At 54.5% G+C, this 19,359-nt stretch overlaps 2 protein-coding genes across 2 annotated transcripts; both read left to right on the top strand.

The window, feature by feature from the left end:
* Positions 1-5,287: 5,287 nt before the first annotated feature.
* LOC136297589 (protocadherin alpha-6-like) lies at positions 5,288-11,420 on the top strand. The gene has a single exon (XM_066197585.1). The coding sequence runs from the start codon at positions 8,159-8,161 to the stop codon at positions 10,703-10,705; it is 2,547 nt and encodes an 848-aa protein (XP_066053682.1). The 5' UTR covers positions 5,288-8,158; the 3' UTR covers positions 10,706-11,420.
* Positions 11,421-11,944: 524 nt separating this feature from the next.
* On the top strand, positions 11,945-19,339 carry LOC136297580 (protocadherin alpha-6-like). The gene has a single exon (XM_066197576.1). The coding sequence runs from the start codon at positions 15,727-15,729 to the stop codon at positions 18,340-18,342; it is 2,616 nt and encodes an 871-aa protein (XP_066053673.1). The 5' UTR covers positions 11,945-15,726; the 3' UTR covers positions 18,343-19,339.
* Positions 19,340-19,359: the final 20 nt, after the last annotated feature.

Consider the following 19,359-nt stretch of genomic DNA (forward strand, 5'->3'; position numbering starts at 1 on the left):
GAATTTCCCTGCACTTCCTTTCTGGTGGACATTTCAGGGAACTGAAGTATCAGGGGAACCTCTGGATAAGAAATGAAATTGCTATGGGTTCTGGGTGAAAGGTATTAAAGGGATTCTGCCTGAAGCTGCAAAGAGCCCAGTCTCTGTTAGCCCAAAACCCCCCTTTGCATCATCTTCTCTGGCCATTGTAACACAACTCCCTGAGCTTTTATACCCCAATTTCCCCTTCCATCATTTCATGCTGCTCTTCCCTCTTGCTGTAGAGCAAGGAGGAAGGAACTATTTTCCTGCAGCCACATAATTCTCTGACTTTATTTACAGAGGCTGAAATGAAGAAAACTCCCCCCTGCACTAAATCTGTTTGGCTTGGTGAAGGCAAGGAAGTGGAATTATATTGCAAATGTCAAGGGCTATGAAAAATGTAACAGACTTTAATATTCTTCTGCTGTTATTGCTGAGAGTGTCTCTCACCTGCATTCATGGAAAGTGAAGTGCCTTTTACCACTGAGCAGAAATGATTGCCTATTTTTATTTTAAAGCTACACTGTGGCGTGCGTCCTAATAAGAAATGCATTTTCCTTCCAAACTCTCTCTTCAGCAATTAACCTTCAGCTTCAAGACTCAATGTTAGCCTTGAGCCTTTAGGGTTAACCCCTGCCTCAGGCTCCAATAAACTCCAGCCCCAAATATCCTGTTACCTATGTCTTGAAAGTGGGTTTCTGCATTCCTAATTACAACCACAGCCCCTACCTTCCATGATACCTGATGGTAGCTGGTGCTGAGCCAGGCACTTGGATGCTGCTTTGAAGATGTAAAACATTAACTATGCCTCTCTTCATAGCTCTCTTTCCCGTGGGGGTTGTGTTTCAAGGTAAGTGGTTTGCATAAGATCCCTCAGAGACCTGCATTTAGTTTATTCAGTAGGATAAACAACCTGCTGCTTTTGTGCTTCTCCCTACAGAGCAAAGAAAAGCCCATTTTATACATTAAAATTGAACATAGCATTGCTGAAAGGTCTGTGATGGCTTTTTCTGGAGCTCAGAGCATTTTATCTTGTTCCAGGAGGGGTCTCACAGGGCATAAGCCCTGTACATCTTCCCATACATCCCCCTCCTTAAAATACAAATACTGCTCTCTTAAGGACCTGTGTTCATGAGGGAGAAGAGGTTACCGGCCCTCAGCTCTGTCTGTCTCGCTGACCGAACTGCCCAAGACTGGGGGAGTTCGTGTCGAGGGTTTTTTCACGATGATGTTTTAATTTCACCTGGATACAGCAATCCTCACAGCTCGGGGAGGGGGAACCTGGCTCTTCGCGGCCCAATTAACACAACCCTCGGAATGAAAGGGCCTAAGTCCCCGCTGTTTTACTGGGAATCACGACACGTCTCTCTCTGCCAGACCCTGGCGAGCCGGGCACCAGCGGCACCGCAGTGCCGGGGGAAGCGGGGCAGCCCCGGCAGCACAGGGCGGCGGTTCTCCCGGGAGCGGCGCTGGGAGGGCCGAACCAAGGCTGGCATCAGGCCACGTTTAGCTATCGGACACTTCTACCCTGAATTAGGACGGGAGCACACACACAAAAATGTCACCCTTTCCCTCCTTGTGGGGTCGGTGCGGGTAAGGCACAAAGAGGAACGGTGGGAGATAAACGAGCAGCTCCGCCCCCCCCCCCACCCCCCGCCGGGATTTGAGCAATCAGGAAATATAATCTGAGCTGGAAAGTGCCCGAGCATCTGTTGGGTTATTAATAAATTGTATGCAATCTGTCCGGGATGAAGCTCGGGACGGAGGGGAACCATCTGCTCCCGAGCGGCAGCTCTAATGGTGTCTGGGGAATGAACTTAGCAAATGAAAAGCAGCGGGATCGGCCAGCCGGGCTCCCGGCGTGCCCGCACGGCTTTTCCAGGGAGGGACGACAGTGCGGTTCCCTCACTCCCTGGACCCCGCATGGATCCGCATAGAACGCGGGTTCAGGCCCAGCGTGGGCATCGTCTCTGCAAACCTCGTAGGCTCGATCGGCTCCCTGGGAACTCAGGCTCTTTATCGAGATCCTTTCCAAAAGGTCCTGCTCCAGAGAAACCCCACGCCCAGGAGCTGTCCTGTGTCCCCACCCCTGGACGGGGACCTCGACCTCGCCTGCATGTCCTCTGGGTCAGCGCTCCTTGCTGCCCATAAATATTGTACCCCACTTTTTATCCTCCACCTGTAAGGGTGTCTCATGTGTTCTCTCGGAGGATTTTCAGCTCAGCTTCTCCCCTCGCTGAGCAGCGAAGGAGCGGACAGAGCAGATCACCTCCAGCCCACGGCCAGGGCTCGGTGCCGGCTGCCTCCCGGGAACACCGAGACTCCCTGGGCTACTGAGAGTGTCTGGATGTCCCTTATGTTAACTCAGCAAGGCTGGGAGCGTGGAGTGCTTATCGCATGAGGTCGCATCGTGGAACAAGCAGCCAAAATGTTTCTTGCTGGACATCTCCGCCTGTCCGCAGTCCGTGTGGGCAGACACGCCTTCCCTTAGAGGGAGAACCCAGCGGCGGCCACCAGGCAGGCACCACATCCCTAAAACTCTTAACACGTGAGAAAATCCTGGCTTCCATGAACCCCACACAGAGGAATTCCAGCCGAAATAAAGGGCGCCTGAGGACGACACCTCGAGCGACAGGAGAGGGAGGGGGAGCGAGGAAGGGAAATGCCGCCGCCAGCGGGGTCCGCCCGGGCGGGATGAGCCAGAGCCCGGACCGGCTCGCGGCGACGGCTCCATCACCTCCCGCCGGGGATGCCGAGCCCGCAGCTGCCGCCGCCGCCGCGCTTGGACCGGAGGCTGCCGGGAGCTTCCGGCGGGGCGGGACGGAGCAGGGAGGCGGAGGGAACCGAGCTCCGCCCGCGTCTCGGAGCGCCCCGGGACCGAGAGGCTCCGTGCGCGCCCGGGAGGGAACGCGCTGCCTGGGGAGTGGCTTGACACTTGCGGTTATTGTTTTATTATTTTTCGATTTTATTTTCTTTTGGTTTATATATTTTATTAACGCGCTTTCCGACTGGTGCCGCTCTTCTCTTCCTGCGGATTGAGGCGTGGAAAGCCGGGCCGGGAGCTGGGCCGCTGCGGGGAGAATGAAGGAGCTGACAAGGCGCTGGGTCCGCCGGGACAGCGGGACAGCTCAGGGCTGGCCGCGGGCCCCGTCACCGGCGTCGCCAGCAGCTTCCCGAAGAAGGTCGGGACTTCAGCTGTGCCAGCGTCCCGAAGACAGAGGGGGAAGGGGACGGGTTTGTTGTCCGTTCCCCGCTCTCTGAGCCTGACCCCTTCTATTCGGTGGCTGCTGGAGGTGCTGTGCAGAATCGTGGATGCTCCAGCCGCTGAGCCACCACGGCATCTCCTTCCTCGGCCCCCGCTCGCATTGTCCAGGAGGAATGCCTCGCTGAAAGACCGATGGGACCCTGTGAGCAGTCCTTGTCTCGGTGCTTAGGGTACTCTTGAATGGAAGAAGAGCTTTCGGCCTCAGGAGGTTTTGACACCAGACCCAGCTTTTCTGTGCCGTGCTCTAACCGCTGAACTGCGCTAAAGAGGTGAGAAGGACAGAAGGACAAATCCGGCGATGCGAGTTCGGGACTCGTCTGCCCTTCTGGAGGGAACGCGCTTTTCTTTCCGGATCCCCGTCGATGGAGACAGTGGCCCTGAGGCGGCTGATGTGGAGCTGCTGTGCGGTGCTTTCCATCTCGGGATGGTGGGGCTGGAAGTGTCCTGGATGACGGGAGCGATTTTGTCGGAGCTGCTGGTTTTCCTTCTCTTGCCAATTCTCCATTTCTTGCCTCCAAGTGTAACTGTTGTAATGATCTAATTTCAGCGCGGGTCTAACTAGAGCATTCCAAACACCCCGAGAGAAATCAGTGTGTCTCTCCGCCCTCTAAAGAACAATAGGAGACGAACCTTTTGACTTGAGCTTGCCACTGGGCTGTATGTGCTTTTCTCAGAGTGTCCAGCGATCAGTCCGTGAGCTCTGACAGATGCTGTGAGCTTGGGATGTCGAAACACGTGGTTATTATTTTTCAGGACTTTATCCAGGCTTTCACCCGTTCCTGCCAAAGGAAGAAGGCTCAAAGTAACACTGGGCTTTCAGGATGTTAAGATGAGTAGTTCATACTGATTTTTTTTCTACAGATCCTCGCTGTGGATCACCACTCCTCACGTCTCGCTGCTTAGTGAGAAGCATTGGGAATGCTCTGAGGCTGACCAAAGTTGAAATAGCTAAACCAAGCCTTCCACCAACTCCTGTGCTTTTTGCAGGATCATTTCAGCTTTTTCTTATGACCTTTGTGGGTTCCCGTCATTGGTGCAGGTGGTATAAAAGGCGTTTAATTGTGCATCTGTGGTAGAAATGCAACAATACAATGCCTAAGGATTTGCCAGTGTCGCCCACTACCCCACGGCTACTCGGGTGGTAGCTGGATTTCACCATTATGAGAATCCCGCATGGACTGGATCCGAAAAAGCAAGAAACAACTCTTCCTGTAGGTGATCTTGGAGTCTTTGACTCTGTCTTTGCGTTTAGAAACATTTTTATTTTGAGCTGATCTCATATATCCGGCATTGTGGGACCATTTAGTGAAGCTGCTCCTTGGTGGATATGAAGATGATATAGGCAGGTGTTCAGACCAAAATAAAAAGGGCACCGTGTCTTATGTCCTCGACGTCAGTGCTTGTCACCTGGTTAACAGCTGTTTGATCGATTTAAAACATCCTACTACATTTTACATACAGCAATCCTAAACTTAGTAATGCTCTTAAGATACTTGTAGATGGAATTTGCTGACATCGGCATTACATTTTCACCTCGATGAGCACGGCATGAAATATTTCTCCAGAGAAGACCTACTTATTCCAGGTAAGTGAATTAATTTAGCAAACAGGTAAGTAGGGGGAGAAAAACCCCAATCAACTGAAACAAACTCACCACAAAAATTAAAACAAAACCAACCGAACAAAAAACCAAAACCAACCCAAAACATAACTGAAGTAAAAACCCAAACAAACGAAAATAACCCAAGCCAAAAGCCAAAATCTGTCTTGCTTAAACACCTCTCGTCCTGGACTCACGTGGAGCAAGCATGATTGATTTGTTGATAGAAGATCATCCCCAGCATCTCTTCCTATCCACGAGTCAAGACAGTGACCTCTACCCAAACCGTTATTTAGTTTTGCTACAGAAATTAAAACAAACTGCCATAAAACTCCAGGGAACTCAAGAGTTCGTGAACATGTCTCCAGATCAACCTGAGAAAAATTGTGCTGTGCAGGATTTTCTCGACAGTCCTCTGTTGTCAAAAAAGATCAATTCTGTTGCCTGCACCTGGAAAAAGTTAACAAATGCTGTTCTACTTGATATAATGGATTTGGCTGTGTCTGTTTATCTGTGGTCTATGGTAAGGAGAGTGTGAATCTGCAAACCTAATCCAAGGAAGAAAAGGACAAAACCCGTATGGATGTAGGAATGAGAAAAGGATGAGCTAATGGGTTTAATAAACCCGGGTCCTCGGCGGCAGCAGTGCCTGCCAGAGGCTCCTTTTGCTGTTTACCGTGGGCTGCTCTGCTCAAGAGAAGAGCTGGAGGGGAAGACGACTCATCTTCAAAGCCTAGTACCACCAGGATTTGGGATATGAAACAAAAAATGTCTGAATATCTTCCTCGGGGAGAAAACCCCGTTGCTGGTTGTGATACGAAAATGCAGGTAAGTGACAAAGACACAGTAGGAAGAACCCATGTTTGCATTGATGGCATAGGCCGGACAAAAATGGCATCATTTGGATCTAGAATCAAGACATCATTTATATTTATATCGACGAAAAGCCTGACTGCCTCCAACATGAACTGACGGCACTGTGGAGATCAATAAAGCAGGAACACAAACAGGTCAGTAGCACAATCGTATTTAATAATGTTTTGAACCGTGGTTTGTGTACAGAAGCTACAGATACAACAACAAAATTATTCTTGTCCTTGGTGCTCCCGAGGGAGGTGCTGTGGTCGCTGCCTGCGGGGCCCGGGGGCAGGTGCTGAATGTGAACGAGGGCAGGCGAGGGCTGTGAGGGCATGTGGAGGATTTTGCCCTGAAGCTTCAAATAGTGGTAGAAAATCTTCCCACAGTCATGAAATCGGCTTTGCGGGGATGGAGAAAGGGGGAGACTGTACGTAATTATTTCCTTTTCCTTTTCCTTTTCCTTTTCCTTTTCCTTTTCCTTTTCCTTTTCCTTTTCCTTTTCCCCCCCATTAATGAGGAATGTTGTTGTGGTGGGGCAGTGTCTGCGTACTGTGGCAGTGATTCTTCCCTTTGAGTGGCACGGAGTAGAGATTGGGGATTTGTCTTAGGAAGGCTGAATTTGAGTAGGAAAGAGTGTTCCCCGTGAAAAGGAGATGCTGTGTAGCTCGTGGGCTGTGTCATTGGTGACAAACTCCAGAACGTCTGCCTAGCTGGAGATCTCTGCCCCTGCAGGGAGGGGTTCTTGCTGTATCCTGGCAGAGCTTGTCTGCCGGAAAGGAGAAGCATGAGCTTGCCATTCATCGTGCAGGTGGAAAAAAAAGGCTGCAAGGACAGCTCTTCATCGAGATGCATGAATAGTGTACGGGAGCTGTGGTGGTCCCATGCTTTTTCTGCGTTCTTGGAGGATTGGTGTTCTGGGCTGTGATGGGTTTGAATGTCCGAAGGAAAGATTCGAACAATCCCCTGGGTTGTTTGGTGTAATCGAAGCCTTTTGCACAGATGTCGAAATATCTGGGGCTTGGGCTACTCTATCAGAGTGAGGTGGATTCTCTTCACTGAGATAACGGGTTCAGGAGTGTGTCCGTCTGCCAAAAGTGGGGGCGGGGGGGGGGGATGGGGAAGCGATGGAGAGGGACAGTCTGTCTGTCTTGCATAAATTGCAGAAAAGCAGGAAGTTTGTTCGTCATCTGGAGAGATGAAAGTCGACAGGAAAGAGGAAGGGGAGCTCTTGCCAAAAGACAGGTCCGCACTCCATGTCGAGAATGATGTAATCATATGAAAAATTAGTTGGTTTAAGAGAAAAAGGAGAGAGAAAAAGAGAAGAAGAGAAGGAATCGGGGGAACAGATGACTATGAGAAAGAAGAGAAAGAAGGAAGAAACAATGCAGAAATAAAAAAGATGTGAAGAAGGATGAAGAAATGGAAAGACAAAGAGGGAGAATGGAAGAAATCATGACCTATTTCAGTGACATGTCTTTGACGGTATCACTATGCACAGAAAGAAAGGAAGGTGAGAAAGGAAGAAAGAAAGGAAGCAAAACAGTTTACAAAGAAAAGAAAATAGGATGAAACCATAAATTACATGACAAGAGTGCACCAAATATATACCAGAAGAATTTAGGAATAAAAGAGAAAGCCAAGAAGGAATATATATCCGTAAATTAGCAAATGAGAAAGGACTGACAGAGGCAGACGAGATGACTACCGAAATTACCTCTAAATGTGGAACGGAGTTGGTCCCTAAAAAAGTCCACCTTGCTGACACCACCGCATCCGGAGCTGATGTCGGTAATTAGTGCTATCACTCCTGTTTAATGGTCTCCACAGAGGCGCCGGAGGCAACGAACGATCTACCAGAAGGGGTAAGGAAGAGAAAAGAATCGGAAAAGAAGGGAAAGGGGAATAAAGGATAGGACATGACAAGGCAGGGACGAAAACAAGAAGAAAGTGAAGAAAGAACAAAGTGAAGGAAGGAAAATGCAAAGTAAAACAGAAAGAAAAAAAAACAGAAGAGAAAACTGAGAAACTAGAGAAGGCTGAGGAAGGAAGGGAATATAAGAAAGAGGAAGAAAGAAAGACAGAAGAGGCAAATAGAGAAAGAAATTAGACTACGGATGGAAGAAACGGCAGAAGAGATGGCCATGACAGAGCAGGGTCGCGGGCGCTATGTGGGAGCGTGTGAGGCGGCGGAGCAGCGCACGGTGTCGCTGCAGGCTCGGGAACGGCGTGTGGGCGGCTCCGCCCCGGTGCGGCGGAGAGCCCGGCTGTGAGCGCGGGGGGGCGGCGCGGGCCGGGCAGCAGAGCCGCTGCGTGCGGGCGGCGGCGGGGAGCCGTGCGGGACCGGGCCGGGGCCGGCACACAGAGCGGCCACAGCGGCGATCCGGCGGCGATCCGGCGGCGATCCAGCGGCGGCGATGGGGGAGCGTTGGTGTGCGGCGGTGCGGGTGCTGGTGCTGCAGGCGGCCTGGGCGCTGGCGGGCGGGCAGGTGCGGTACTCGGTGCCGGAGGAAGCCAAGGCCGGCACGGTGGTGGGCCGTCTGGCGCAGGACCTGGGGCTGGAGGCGGGCGAGGCGGAGGCGCGGCGGCTGCGGCTGGTGGCGCAGGGCCGGCGGGCGAGCGTGGAGGTGAGCGGGGCGAGCGGCGCGCTGGTGGTGAGCTCGCGGCTGGACCGGGAGGAGCTGTGCGCCAAGAGCGCGCCGTGCGCGCTGCGCCTGGAGGTGCTGGTGGAGCGGCCGCTGCGCGTCTTCCATGTGGAGCTGGAGGTCACCGACATCAACGACAATGCCCCCATCTTCCCCGCCGCCCGCAGAAACCTCAGCATCGCGGAATCATCGCTACCGGGGTCTCGTTTCCCGCTGGAGGGCGCGTCGGATGCGGATATCGGATCGAACGCACAGCTCTCGTACACACTCAGCCCAAGCGAACATTTTAGCTTGGACGTTAAATCCAAAGATGAAAAAAAAATCTCCGTACTGCTCGTTTTAACGAAATCTCTGGACCGCGAGACGATTCCCGTGCACCGGCTGGTGCTGACGGCGAGTGACGGGGGCCGGCCGTCTCTGACAGGGACAATGGAGCTGGTGATCTCGGTGCTGGATGCGAACGACAACGCGCCCCAATTCAACCAATCTGTGTATAAAGTGCAGCTGCCGGAAAATATAACCCCGGGAACTGTGTTTTTCCAGTTAAAAGCGACAGACAAAGATGAGGGAAGTAATGGAGAAATATATTATTCTTTTAGCGAAATGATTTCTTCCGAAGTTCAGGATCTGTTCATAGTTGACAAAAATACCGGGGAATTACGGACAAACGGAGAACTGGATTTCGAGGAGGTTCAGTCATATGACCTCGAGATCGAAGCGAGAGATAAAGGGACTCCTCCTCTTTCGGGTCATTGCAGCGTGGAAGTGGAGGTAGTGGACGTGAACGACAATGCGCCGGAGGTGCGGGTGACGTCGCTGTCGGTGCCGGTGTCGGAGGACGCGTCGGTGGGGACGGTGGTGGCCCTGCTGAGCGTGTCGGACCGGGACTCGGGGGCGAACGGGCGCGTGCGGTGCTGGGTGTGGCCGGCGTCGCCGTTCGGTCTGGAGGCGACGTTCGCGGGCTCGTACTCGCTGGTGCTGCGCGAGGCGCTGGACCGGGAGCGGGTGTCGGAGTACGAGGTGGAGGTGCGAGCGGAGGACGGCGGGGCGCCGGCGCTGCGCGCCAGCCGCGGGCTGCGGGTGCCGGTGTCGGACGTGAACGACAACGCGCCGGCGTTCTCGCAGGCCGTGTACACGGTGCTGGCGCGGGAGAACAACGCGGCGGGCGCGGAGCTGGCGCGGCTGTGGGCGCGGGACCCGGACGAGGCGGGCAACGGGCGCGTCAGCTACTCGGTGTGGGAGGGCGGCGCGGCGGCCGTGTCGTCGTCGTCGTCGTCGGGGGCGGGGGCCGGCGGGTGGCGGCCGGCGTCGAGCTACGTGTCGGTGGACGCGGAGAGCGGGCGTGTGTGGGCGCTGCAGCCCCTGGACTACGAGGAGCTGCAGGTGCTGCAGTTCGAGGTGCGCGCGGTGGACGCGGGGGAGCCGCCGCTGTGCGGCAACGCCACGGTGCAGCTCTTCGTGCTGGACGAGAACGACAACGCGCCGGCGCTGCTGCCGGCCGCGGGCTCGGCGCCGGAGGCGGGCGGCGCGGCGGGCGAGGCGGCGGCGGCGGCGGCGGCGGGTTTGGGCTCGGTGTCGGACACGCTGTGGGCGTGGGCGGCGTGGGGGGCGCCGGCGGGGCAGGTGGTGGCCAAGATCCGCGCCGTGGACGCCGACTCGGGCTACAACGCGTGGCTGCGCTACGAGCTGTGGGAGCCGCGGGCCAAGGGCCCCTTCCGCGTCGGGCTGTACAGCGGCGAGGTGAGCACGGCGCGGGCGCTGGACGAGGCGGACGGGCCTCGCCACAGGCTGCTGATCGTCGTGCGCGACCACGGCGAGCCGGCGCGCTCGGCCACGGCCACGCTCAGCGTGTCGCTGGTGGAGGCGGCCGAGGCGGCGCTGGCCGCGGGATCGTCGTCGTCGTCGTCGCGGGCGGCGCTGGGCGCGGAGATGGGGCCCGGCGCGGCCAGCGCGGCCACCAACGTGTGGCTGGTGGTGGCCATCTGCGCCGTGTCCAGCCTGTTCCTGCTGGCCGTGGTGCTGTACGGGGCGTCGCGCTGGGCGCCGCGGGCGGCCGTGCTCTCGGGGCCCGGGCCCACGACGCTGGTGTGCGCCAGCGAAGTGGGCAGCTGGTCGTACTCGCAGCGCCACAGCCGCAGCCTGTGCGTGGCGGACGGCGCGGCCAAGAGCGACCTCATGGTTTTCAGCCCCAACTTCCCTCCGCCGCCGCCCGGCCCCGCGCCCAAGGACACGCAGCCGGAGCCCTCCGCTCTCCTCGACACGGTCAGTGGTCCTTCCTTCGTTCCCTTCTGTGGTCCTTCTCATCTGCCCTCGGAGTAGTTGCTGTTGGAAGCCGGGCTCAGTTCCCTCGGCTTAGGGACGTTGGGTGTTTAGCGGGTACTTAAAGACGCCAATGGCACCTTTTCATCTGTCCCCGTGTCCTTGCCGGAGCCCCCGGCTCTTACTGAGGGAGGTCCAGAATGTCGGTGTGGCAGCACCGTCGAGCAGTTACTGTAGGCAGCTGAGGTTTGGTGCTCTGATTGTGAGCTGTTCTGCTCTAGAATTAGATTACTGTCCTGTGCGACCAGCAGTGCACGGAGGTGTGAGATTTGCAGACAACAAGGGGGTTCTGATGCTGATGTGCAGCATTTCCACGCGAGCTGGGTGAAGGAATTTACGACAGTCGGGCTGTGGCTGTGACAGACTCGCAGTAGCTATGCATTCCCTCATTGCCTCTGCTGACTGTTGACTGTGCTGGTATTCCTTTGCCTTTTCATTGAAAACTGCCCCTCCCTCTTTAATTATGGTAATGTGACGGTATGATGCAAGGTGAAAAGTGGATATTCAAGGACAAAAGTTCTCTCTTTTCGTTCTACTCTGAGACTCATTTACAAAATATAGGTGAGTTGTGGCTAATATTTGCTTTGATCTTCATATGATCTTTTTGCAAGTATCATGTTGTTCTGGTTAGGAGTATAATCTACTCAGGGAGAACGGTGTATAAAGTATAAAGAATTCAGGGAGAAGACCTAAGGCATGTGTTTCAAGAAGGAAATTTATTTGTTTTTCCTGCTGCCCCCAGTCATGAGGATTTGTATTCCTGATCACAGACATAGTGTGAAGTACACTGTCCTTCTTTGATGTTCTCTCAAAATTTGCATCAATTGTCAGAATAATGATCAAGACTTTAGAGAGCTTTAAAAGTGAAAAGCTTCCCTTCTGTCATGAAGAAACAAATAGCCCCCAGCATGAAAGAATCACCTACAGGCACCAATCCTTAAATACCATTCTCTTACATAAATAGTAGCCTGTGTTTGTGTCCTCACAACAGTTTTGGTTCTTCCCTCGGAGCACAACAACAATACCATTTCTGTTTAGAAGTTGCAGCATCACCTTTGAACATAGTATTCCCATAGAGAAGCATTACAAAGCATGAGGTGTCAGCGGCAGAACATCTGTCATACGCTGTGTTGATGACACCATCCGTGGAATTTTATGGTGCATCATTGCTGGGAAGGATAAGTAATGGTCATGTTGAACCTTGTGGTAGGAAAGGAAACTGTGATCTGTTGCACAGAGTAGGGCCTGTCACTGTTCTGATGGGAAGGGTGACCATGAGCAGCAGAAAGACCTGTGTGGAAAAACTGAAAATCCTCGGGGAGACCATGGATCGTGTCATAAGAAAATATCATGAGGTTATATATTTGTCTTTAGAACAGGTCTCAGAGTAGGGGAGTGAAGGATTTGTAGAGGAAGGGGTGCGACAGGATGGGAACAGAGTGTTCTTGCTGAGGATGCTGTCCAAGATCGTAAGGGTCTGGAGTGAGAAGCCTTCCTGACAATGAGATGAGAGTGTGATACTGAAATGTCCACAATGTCCTTTGCAGTTAGGAGTTTCTCCACGAGAGACTGTCTCTTCTGCTGCCGCCTGCCTGATGTAGGCCATGTGTTGGTAAGAACCAGTGAGATGGAGAGTGCTGAATGTTGTCTGATGGAGCAACTTGTTGAGGTTCAAGGTGTTGTGGGAGGGGAACGCCTAAACTTGCTGTCCTTGTGTAGCAGTGGGATTTCATAGTAGTCCGCAAAGCTGTAGATTTTTCCATGATGGTTCCTTGCTTCTCCTCAGGTGGTATTTACCAGGATTTATAGTCTTTATGTGGTCAGCTTCCTTTACTGGAAGTAAATCTTGATGTGCTGTAATCTTTATGTGCTCAACTCCCTTTACTTTTGCACTACAAAAGTGGCCTCAGTAGAGATGGTGTGTCGTGATGTCACATGTGGATGATTCTGATATTTGCAAGGACACCCTAAAGCCTGCATGATTAACCCAGTTCATGTGGAACAAGTTGTCCCACGTGGTTGACACTGTGGGTGCTCCTGTGCTTTGGCACATGCTGTGTTCTCTTGAAGAAATAAATGTGTGTGGACTGGGATCAGAGCTGTCACAGATGTAATCACAGAAATTTTACAAAGTATTAGGTCCAGTTCTTTGGAATTTCCATTTGAGCTTTCTGAAAAGGAGCAACACCTTTATGGTGAAGATCATGTGACTGGGAAGAGCTTTGCAGATGCTGTATGGCTTTTAGACATTCCTTATGCCTTTTGTGGTGATCATGGAGGAAGATGAGGAAGTACAAGGGCTTGGATCATACGCAGAGTGAGACTTCCAGACAGAGGATGGTGCTGAGGCTGAGTAATGTTGGATATTTTGGCAGTGATCCTGCGTGTGGCACTAAATGAGGCCTGGGCCTGTGTGATGGGGAGGGTGAATTGGAGTGGGGAGGAGTGTTGTCTCAGGAAAGTGGAGCTTCTGAGTAGAATGTGGTCTGTGTCATTGTGGAGGAACTGGCGAATGTGTGGTTAGCTGTGTAGATCTCATTTCCCATTTCTGAGAGTCATAGAGGATGCCAACAGAAAGCCTTGAGTAAACGCTCACTACGTAGTGTTGCTCTTGTGGGATCCTCTCAGGATCTCCAGCAGGTCTCAGCATTCTTGCTGTCGGTTGTTCCCTGTGATATTACAGCTTCTGAAGTGACTTGCCATGCATGCCTTTAATCCCTTGTCATTCCTGTGGAATTTTCTTGGTCAACCAGAAACTTTCTGAACTTTTTGAAATCTGACTTTTTGAGCTTTGTATCATTCTGCCAGCCTTTCTTGGGACACTGCATCAGTCATGTCCATGGTCTTGGTCTTCTAGCTGGCATTAAGGGACACTGTCCGTTCAAACAAATACTCCTGGTCCTGGAGTTCCTTTTTCTGAAGAAGTAACCAGTGATGCTGTAGGTGAGTTACTGCTACCAGAAGCGGCTGTGTGTGAGACAGGTGAACTTTGGTTCCTGTTCAGCTGTGGTATCTTCATGTTGCATTGGCTGAGTATGGCCTGAATTAAAATTCCTGTAGGTTTGGAGCACCATTGTGTGCTCCCATTCCATTCTGCTGCTTCCTGGCACAGGGTGAGAAGGGGGCAGCAAAGACAGATGGAGAGGTGACCTTAATGCTTTTCTCGGAGTAGATGTGTTGGGCATGCAGAGGATGCTTTCAGTGACAATGGCGTGGTGAACTTTTTAATAGCTCTGCAGGTGAAAAATGAGTCAGCCCAAATTGCTTTTCATCGGGATGGAGGAGGAATGTGGTGTCATCATAAGAAGTTTTTTGCAGCCTTCTTGGAGGATTATCATGCTGGGCTCTGATGGGTTTGCTTTTGCAAAGGAGAGACTGCCTTGTGTCACATAGAGTCTGGAGTCTTCTTTTGTATTAGATGTCCAAATGGGTGTACTATTCTCTGATATAACAAAATTATACTTTATGATATGATTGCTTTGTCGATTTATTTCTCGGGTCGTTTGGATGACTGAAGGCGCCAAATAAGGATTTGATCCTGAAGGGAGAGGAAGCTTCCGGTGCGTGGTAGTAGAGGAAAGCAAGAAAGCAAATCCCTGTCCTGAGGAATGAGAGGTGGAAGGGGAGTTCCCTTTCGCTAAAGGGCCTGTCTGTGCTTCATGACGTGGTGGTGTAACTATTTAAAAAACATTTCCGTAAGTGGAAACAACAATAGAAGATACAAGGATTGCAGCAACAGATATGGAGAGGGAAAGACCGTACAGTGAGGAGACAAAGAAAATGCAAAGAAAAAAAAAAAAGGGAAAAAGAGAGAAGGAAATGGAGAAAGAAGAAGTGGAATAAAAGGACTAATGGAAGGAATCGTTGCAAGGAAGAGGAATGAGAATTTTTCCAAAGGACATGTTCATTGAGAGTACTGTATAAACATTTGGAAAGAATATTGATAAAGGAAATAGAAGAACATAGGGGATAAGGAAAAAATGAGAAGGAGGGCGTAAATAATATGACAGTTATCAGAATGAAGAAGACAAAGGAAAGGGAACTAGGAAACAGAAGGGAAAGAGAGAAAAAAGAAGAAAATTATTAGCAGAAGAATATGAAGCAGAAAAAGATATATCAATGAAAGCGACTATACAAGTAAAAAGTAGGACAGAAAGGGAGCAGGGAAGTACCGAAGAGCATGGAAGAAAAAAGCAGGAAGAAAAAGGACCTGATCAGCAGGCACCGACCTTATGTTTAGACTCTGAGCGGAGTTGGTCCCTGGCAGCCTTTCCCGCGACTGGAGCAGCTCGCCCGGGCGCTGATATACCATAACTCTCGCTGAGATACCATAATTAGCACTAATATACCATATCTCGCGCTGATATAGCGTAATTAGCGCTGAGAGCTCCGATTTTGATGGTCTTCACCGCGGCGCAGGAGGCAACGGGCGAATTGCCGGTGGGAGTGAACAAGTGCAAAGATTGGAAAGGAAGGGGAAATGGCTGAAAGATTAGGACAGGGCAATAAATCAAAGGAGAGCGAACAGGATACACAACAATGGAAAAGAATAGTAAGACTACAAAGAAAAGAGGAGGAAAGAGAAGGGAAAAGCAAACCAATAAAAAAACAGAGAACAAAAAGAAAGGAAGAAAGGAAGGAGAAGAGGAGGGAGAGAAATCACCCAATGCAAGCAAATAGCAAGCAATAACGGAACAGAGATAAGGAAAAGGAGAACGGAGCAACAGACAGCAGAGGGCATGGCGATGAGGCAGCGGAGGCAGAGGCGCTGTGTGGGAGCGTGTGAGGCGGCGGAGCAGCGCACGGTGTCGCTGCAGGCTCGGGAACGGCGTGTGGGCGGCTCCGCCCCGGTGCGGCGGAGAGCCCGGCTGTGAGCGCGGGGGGGCGGCGCGGGCCGGGCAGCAGAGCCGCTGCGTGCGGGCGGCGGCGGGGAGCCGTGCGGGACCGGGCCGGGGCCGGCACACAGAGCGGCCACAGCGGCGATCCGGCGGCGATCCGGCGGCGGCGATCCAGCGGCGGCGATGGGGGAGCGTTGGTGTGCGGCGGTGCGGGTGCTGTTGCTGCAGGCGGCCTGGGCGCTGGCGGGCGGGCAGGTGCGGTACTCGGTGCCGGAGGAAGCCAAGGCCGGCACGGTGGTGGGCCGTCTGGCGCAGGACCTGGGGCTGGAGGCGGGCGAGGCGGAGGCGCGGCGGCTGCGGCTGGTGGCGCAGGGCCGGCGGGCGAGCGTGGAGGTGAGCGGGGCGAGCGGCGCGCTGGTGGTGAGCTCGCGGCTGGACCGGGAGGAGCTGTGCGCCAAGAGCGCGCCGTGCGCGCTGCGCCTGGAGGTGCTGGTGGAGCGGCCGCTGCGCGTCTTCCATGTGGAGCTGCAGGTCACCGACATCAACGACAATGCCCCCATCTTCCCCGCCGCCCGCAGAAACCTTAGCATCGCGGAATTCACCACTCTGCCGGGGTCTTGTTTCCCGCTGGAGGGCGCGTCGGATGCGGATATCGGAGCGAACGCGCAGCTCTCGTACACGCTCAGCCCCAGCGAGCATTTTTCTCTGGATTTGCAAAAAACCGAGGAGGATGGTGAGTCCTTATTCCTGGTGCTCAGGCAGTCTCTGGATCGCGAGACGATTCCCGTGCACCGGCTGGTGCTGTCGGCGAGTGACGGGGGCCGGCCGTCTCTGACAGGAACCATGGAGCTGGTGATCTCGGTGCTCGATGTGAACGACAACATGCCCCAGTTCAACCAGTCCGTGTATAAAGTACAGCTACCAGAAAATGCACAACACGGTACTTTGGTGGCCAGATTAAATGCCACGGATTTGGATGAGGGGTCGAACAGAAATATCTCCTATTCGCTCCAGATCCTGTTCCCTCAGGATGGAAGAGATGTTTTCGGAATCGACAAAAGCAGCGGAGAGATCCGTCTAAAGGGTGACTTAGACTACGAGGATGTTAGTCTCTATCGCCTGCAAGTGGACGCAACAGATAAGGGGACGCCCCCGCTGTCTGGTCACTGCAAGGTGGTGCTGGAGGTGGTGGACGTGAACGACAACGCTCCGGAGGTGCGGGTGACGTCGCTGTCGGTGCCGGTGTCGGAGGACGCGTCGGTGGGGACGGTGGTGGCCCTGCTGAGCGTGTCGGACCGGGACTCGGGGGCGAACGGGCGCGTGCGGTGCTGGGTGTGGCCGGCGTCGCCGTTCGGTCTGGAGGCGACGTTCGCAGGCTCGTACTCGCTGGTGCTGCGCGAGGCGCTGGACCGGGAGCGGGTGTCGGAGTACGAGGTGGAGGTGCGAGCGGAGGACGGCGGGGCGCCGGCGCTGCGCGCCAGCCGCGGGCTGCGGGTGCCGGTGTCGGACGTGAACGACAACGCGCCGGCGTTCTCGCAGGCCGTGTACACGGTGCTGGCGCGGGAGAACAACGCGGCGGGCGCGGAGCTGGCGCGGCTGTGGGCGCGGGACCCGGACGAGGCGGGCAACGGGCGCGTCAGCTACTCGGTGTGGGAGGGCGGCGCGGCGGCCGTGTCGTCGTCGTCGTCGTCGGGGGCGGGGGCCGGCGGGTGGCGGCCGGCGTCGAGCTACGTGTCGGTGGACGCGGAGAGCGGGCGTGTGTGGGCGCTGCAGCCCCTGGACTACGAGGAGCTGCAGGTGCTGCAGTTCGAGGTGCGCGCGGTGGACGCGGGGGAGCCGCCGCTGTGCGGCAACGCCACGGTGCAGCTCTTCGTGCTGGACGAGAACGACAACGCGCCGGCGCTGCTGCCGGCCGCGGGCTCGGCGCCGGAGGCGGGCGGCGCGGCGGGCGAGGCGGCGGCGGCGGCGGGTTTGGGCTCGGTGTCGGACACGCTGTGGGCGTGGGCGGCGTGGGGGGCGCAGGCGGGGCAGGTGGTGGCCAAGATCCGCGCCGTGGACGCCGACTCGGGCTACAACGCGTGGCTGCGCTACGAGCTGTGGGAGCCGCGGGCCAAGGGCCCCTTCCGCGTCGGGCTGTACAGCGGCGAGGTGAGCACGGCGCGGGCGCTGGACGAGGCGGACGGGCCTCGCCACAGGCTGCTGATCGTCGTGCGCGACCACGGCGAGCCGGCGCGCTCGGCCACGGCCACGCTCAGCGTGTCGCTGGTGGAGGCGGCCGAGGCGGCGCTGGCCGCGGGATCGTCGTCGTCGTCGTCGCGGGCGGCGCTGGGCGCGGAGATGGGGCCCGGCGCGGCCAGCGCGGCCACCAACGTGTGGCTGGTGGTGGCCATCTGCGCCGTGTCCAGCCTGTTCCTGCTGGCCGTGGTGCTGTACGGGGCGTCGCGCTGGGCGCCGCGGGCGGCCGTGCTCTCGGGGCCCGGGCCCACGACGCTGGTGTGCGCCAGCGAAGTGGGCAGCTGGTCGTACTCGCAGCGCCACAGCCGCAGCCTGTGCGTGGCGGACGGCGCGGCCAAGAGCGACCTCATGGTTTTCAGCCCCAACTTCCCTCCGCCGCCGCCCGGCCCCGCGCCCAAGGACACGCAGCCGGAGCCCTCCGCCCTCCTCGACACGGTCAGTGGTCCTTCCTTTGCTCATCTCTCCTTATTCTCTCCTCCTTCTGTCTCTTCTGCCGTGTGTCCCGAGCAGTCACTGCTGGGATCCAGGCCAAATTGCCGCGGCCCGAGCGCGGCAGGTGCTTGACAGGTGCTTAAGAGTGTCAAAGGCACCTTTATATCTGTCGCAGCGTCCCCGGATGGCCTGCTAGAGAACAAGGTGTGATATTACTTGTCCGCAGCTGTGGTTTGCCGATGTGGATAATAATTGTTTTCCCGTTAAAACGAAATCTCTTCCCTAAATTTTCATTTTTGCAGACAGCGCTCTTGCTGTTTATTGTGTGGCACAGTACTAAACCACCCGGGTTTCGTATAGGACGGCAAAAGGTGGAGGCTCTGCTGGTAACAGACCCGAAGCAATGTGTACTGCCATTGCAGAGTGCTGAGCTTGGTGGTATCACATGTGGTGTCTTCTCTGTCCACATGCTCTGTCATTTTCCTCTGCAAGAGTTGTGGGGACAGCTGACCATTTGGACTTCTGGTCTAATGTATTTTCATTCAGCAGGGTGTAATTTCTCCATTTTGGTTGGTCCAACACAGTCATTCTGAAAGCTGGGATGGTATTCTGGAACAGTGGGAAGACTTGTCTGAGGTAGCTGGAAATAATCTGTAAAATCCTGGTCGGTGACATAAGAAGGGGGGAATGGGAGATGTGAGATGATGTTGCCCTTTTCTTGAGAATAACTGTGACAGAGTGAGGAATGGAGCATGCCTAGGAAAAAGCAGGAGCCAGGATGGGCGCAGAGTGTTTCTGCCCAGGATCCTTTTCCAAGTTCCAAGTGTCTTGTGTTGGAGGCCTTCTGGATCTTGAGATAATATGTGGCATTGAAATGGCCACAGAGTCCTTTGGAGTTATGAATATCTCCCATCAGAGACAGTTGTTTGTGATGCCTCTGTCCTGACCCGTGGAATGTGTTGGAAAAGAGTGGGTAACGTGAGAAAGATGAACATTTTTGGTACTGTTTTGGGAGTGTTGTTGTGGGAGGATGGCACTACAAACTGCTTTCCATGTGTATTGTAGAGCATTTATTCCAGCTTCCACAGCTCTTGCCATGGTGCGTGTGTGCTTGTCTTGAGAGAGGATTTTTAAGGGCAGTTGTGGGAG

Source organism: Chamaea fasciata, unplaced genomic scaffold (genome assembly GCF_029207755.1).
Source record: "Chamaea fasciata isolate MVZ Bird 193981 ecotype frontalis unplaced genomic scaffold, bChaFas1.0.hap1 SCAF_15, whole genome shotgun sequence".
Classification (NCBI taxonomy): Eukaryota; Metazoa; Chordata; class Aves; order Passeriformes; family Sylviidae; genus Chamaea; species Chamaea fasciata.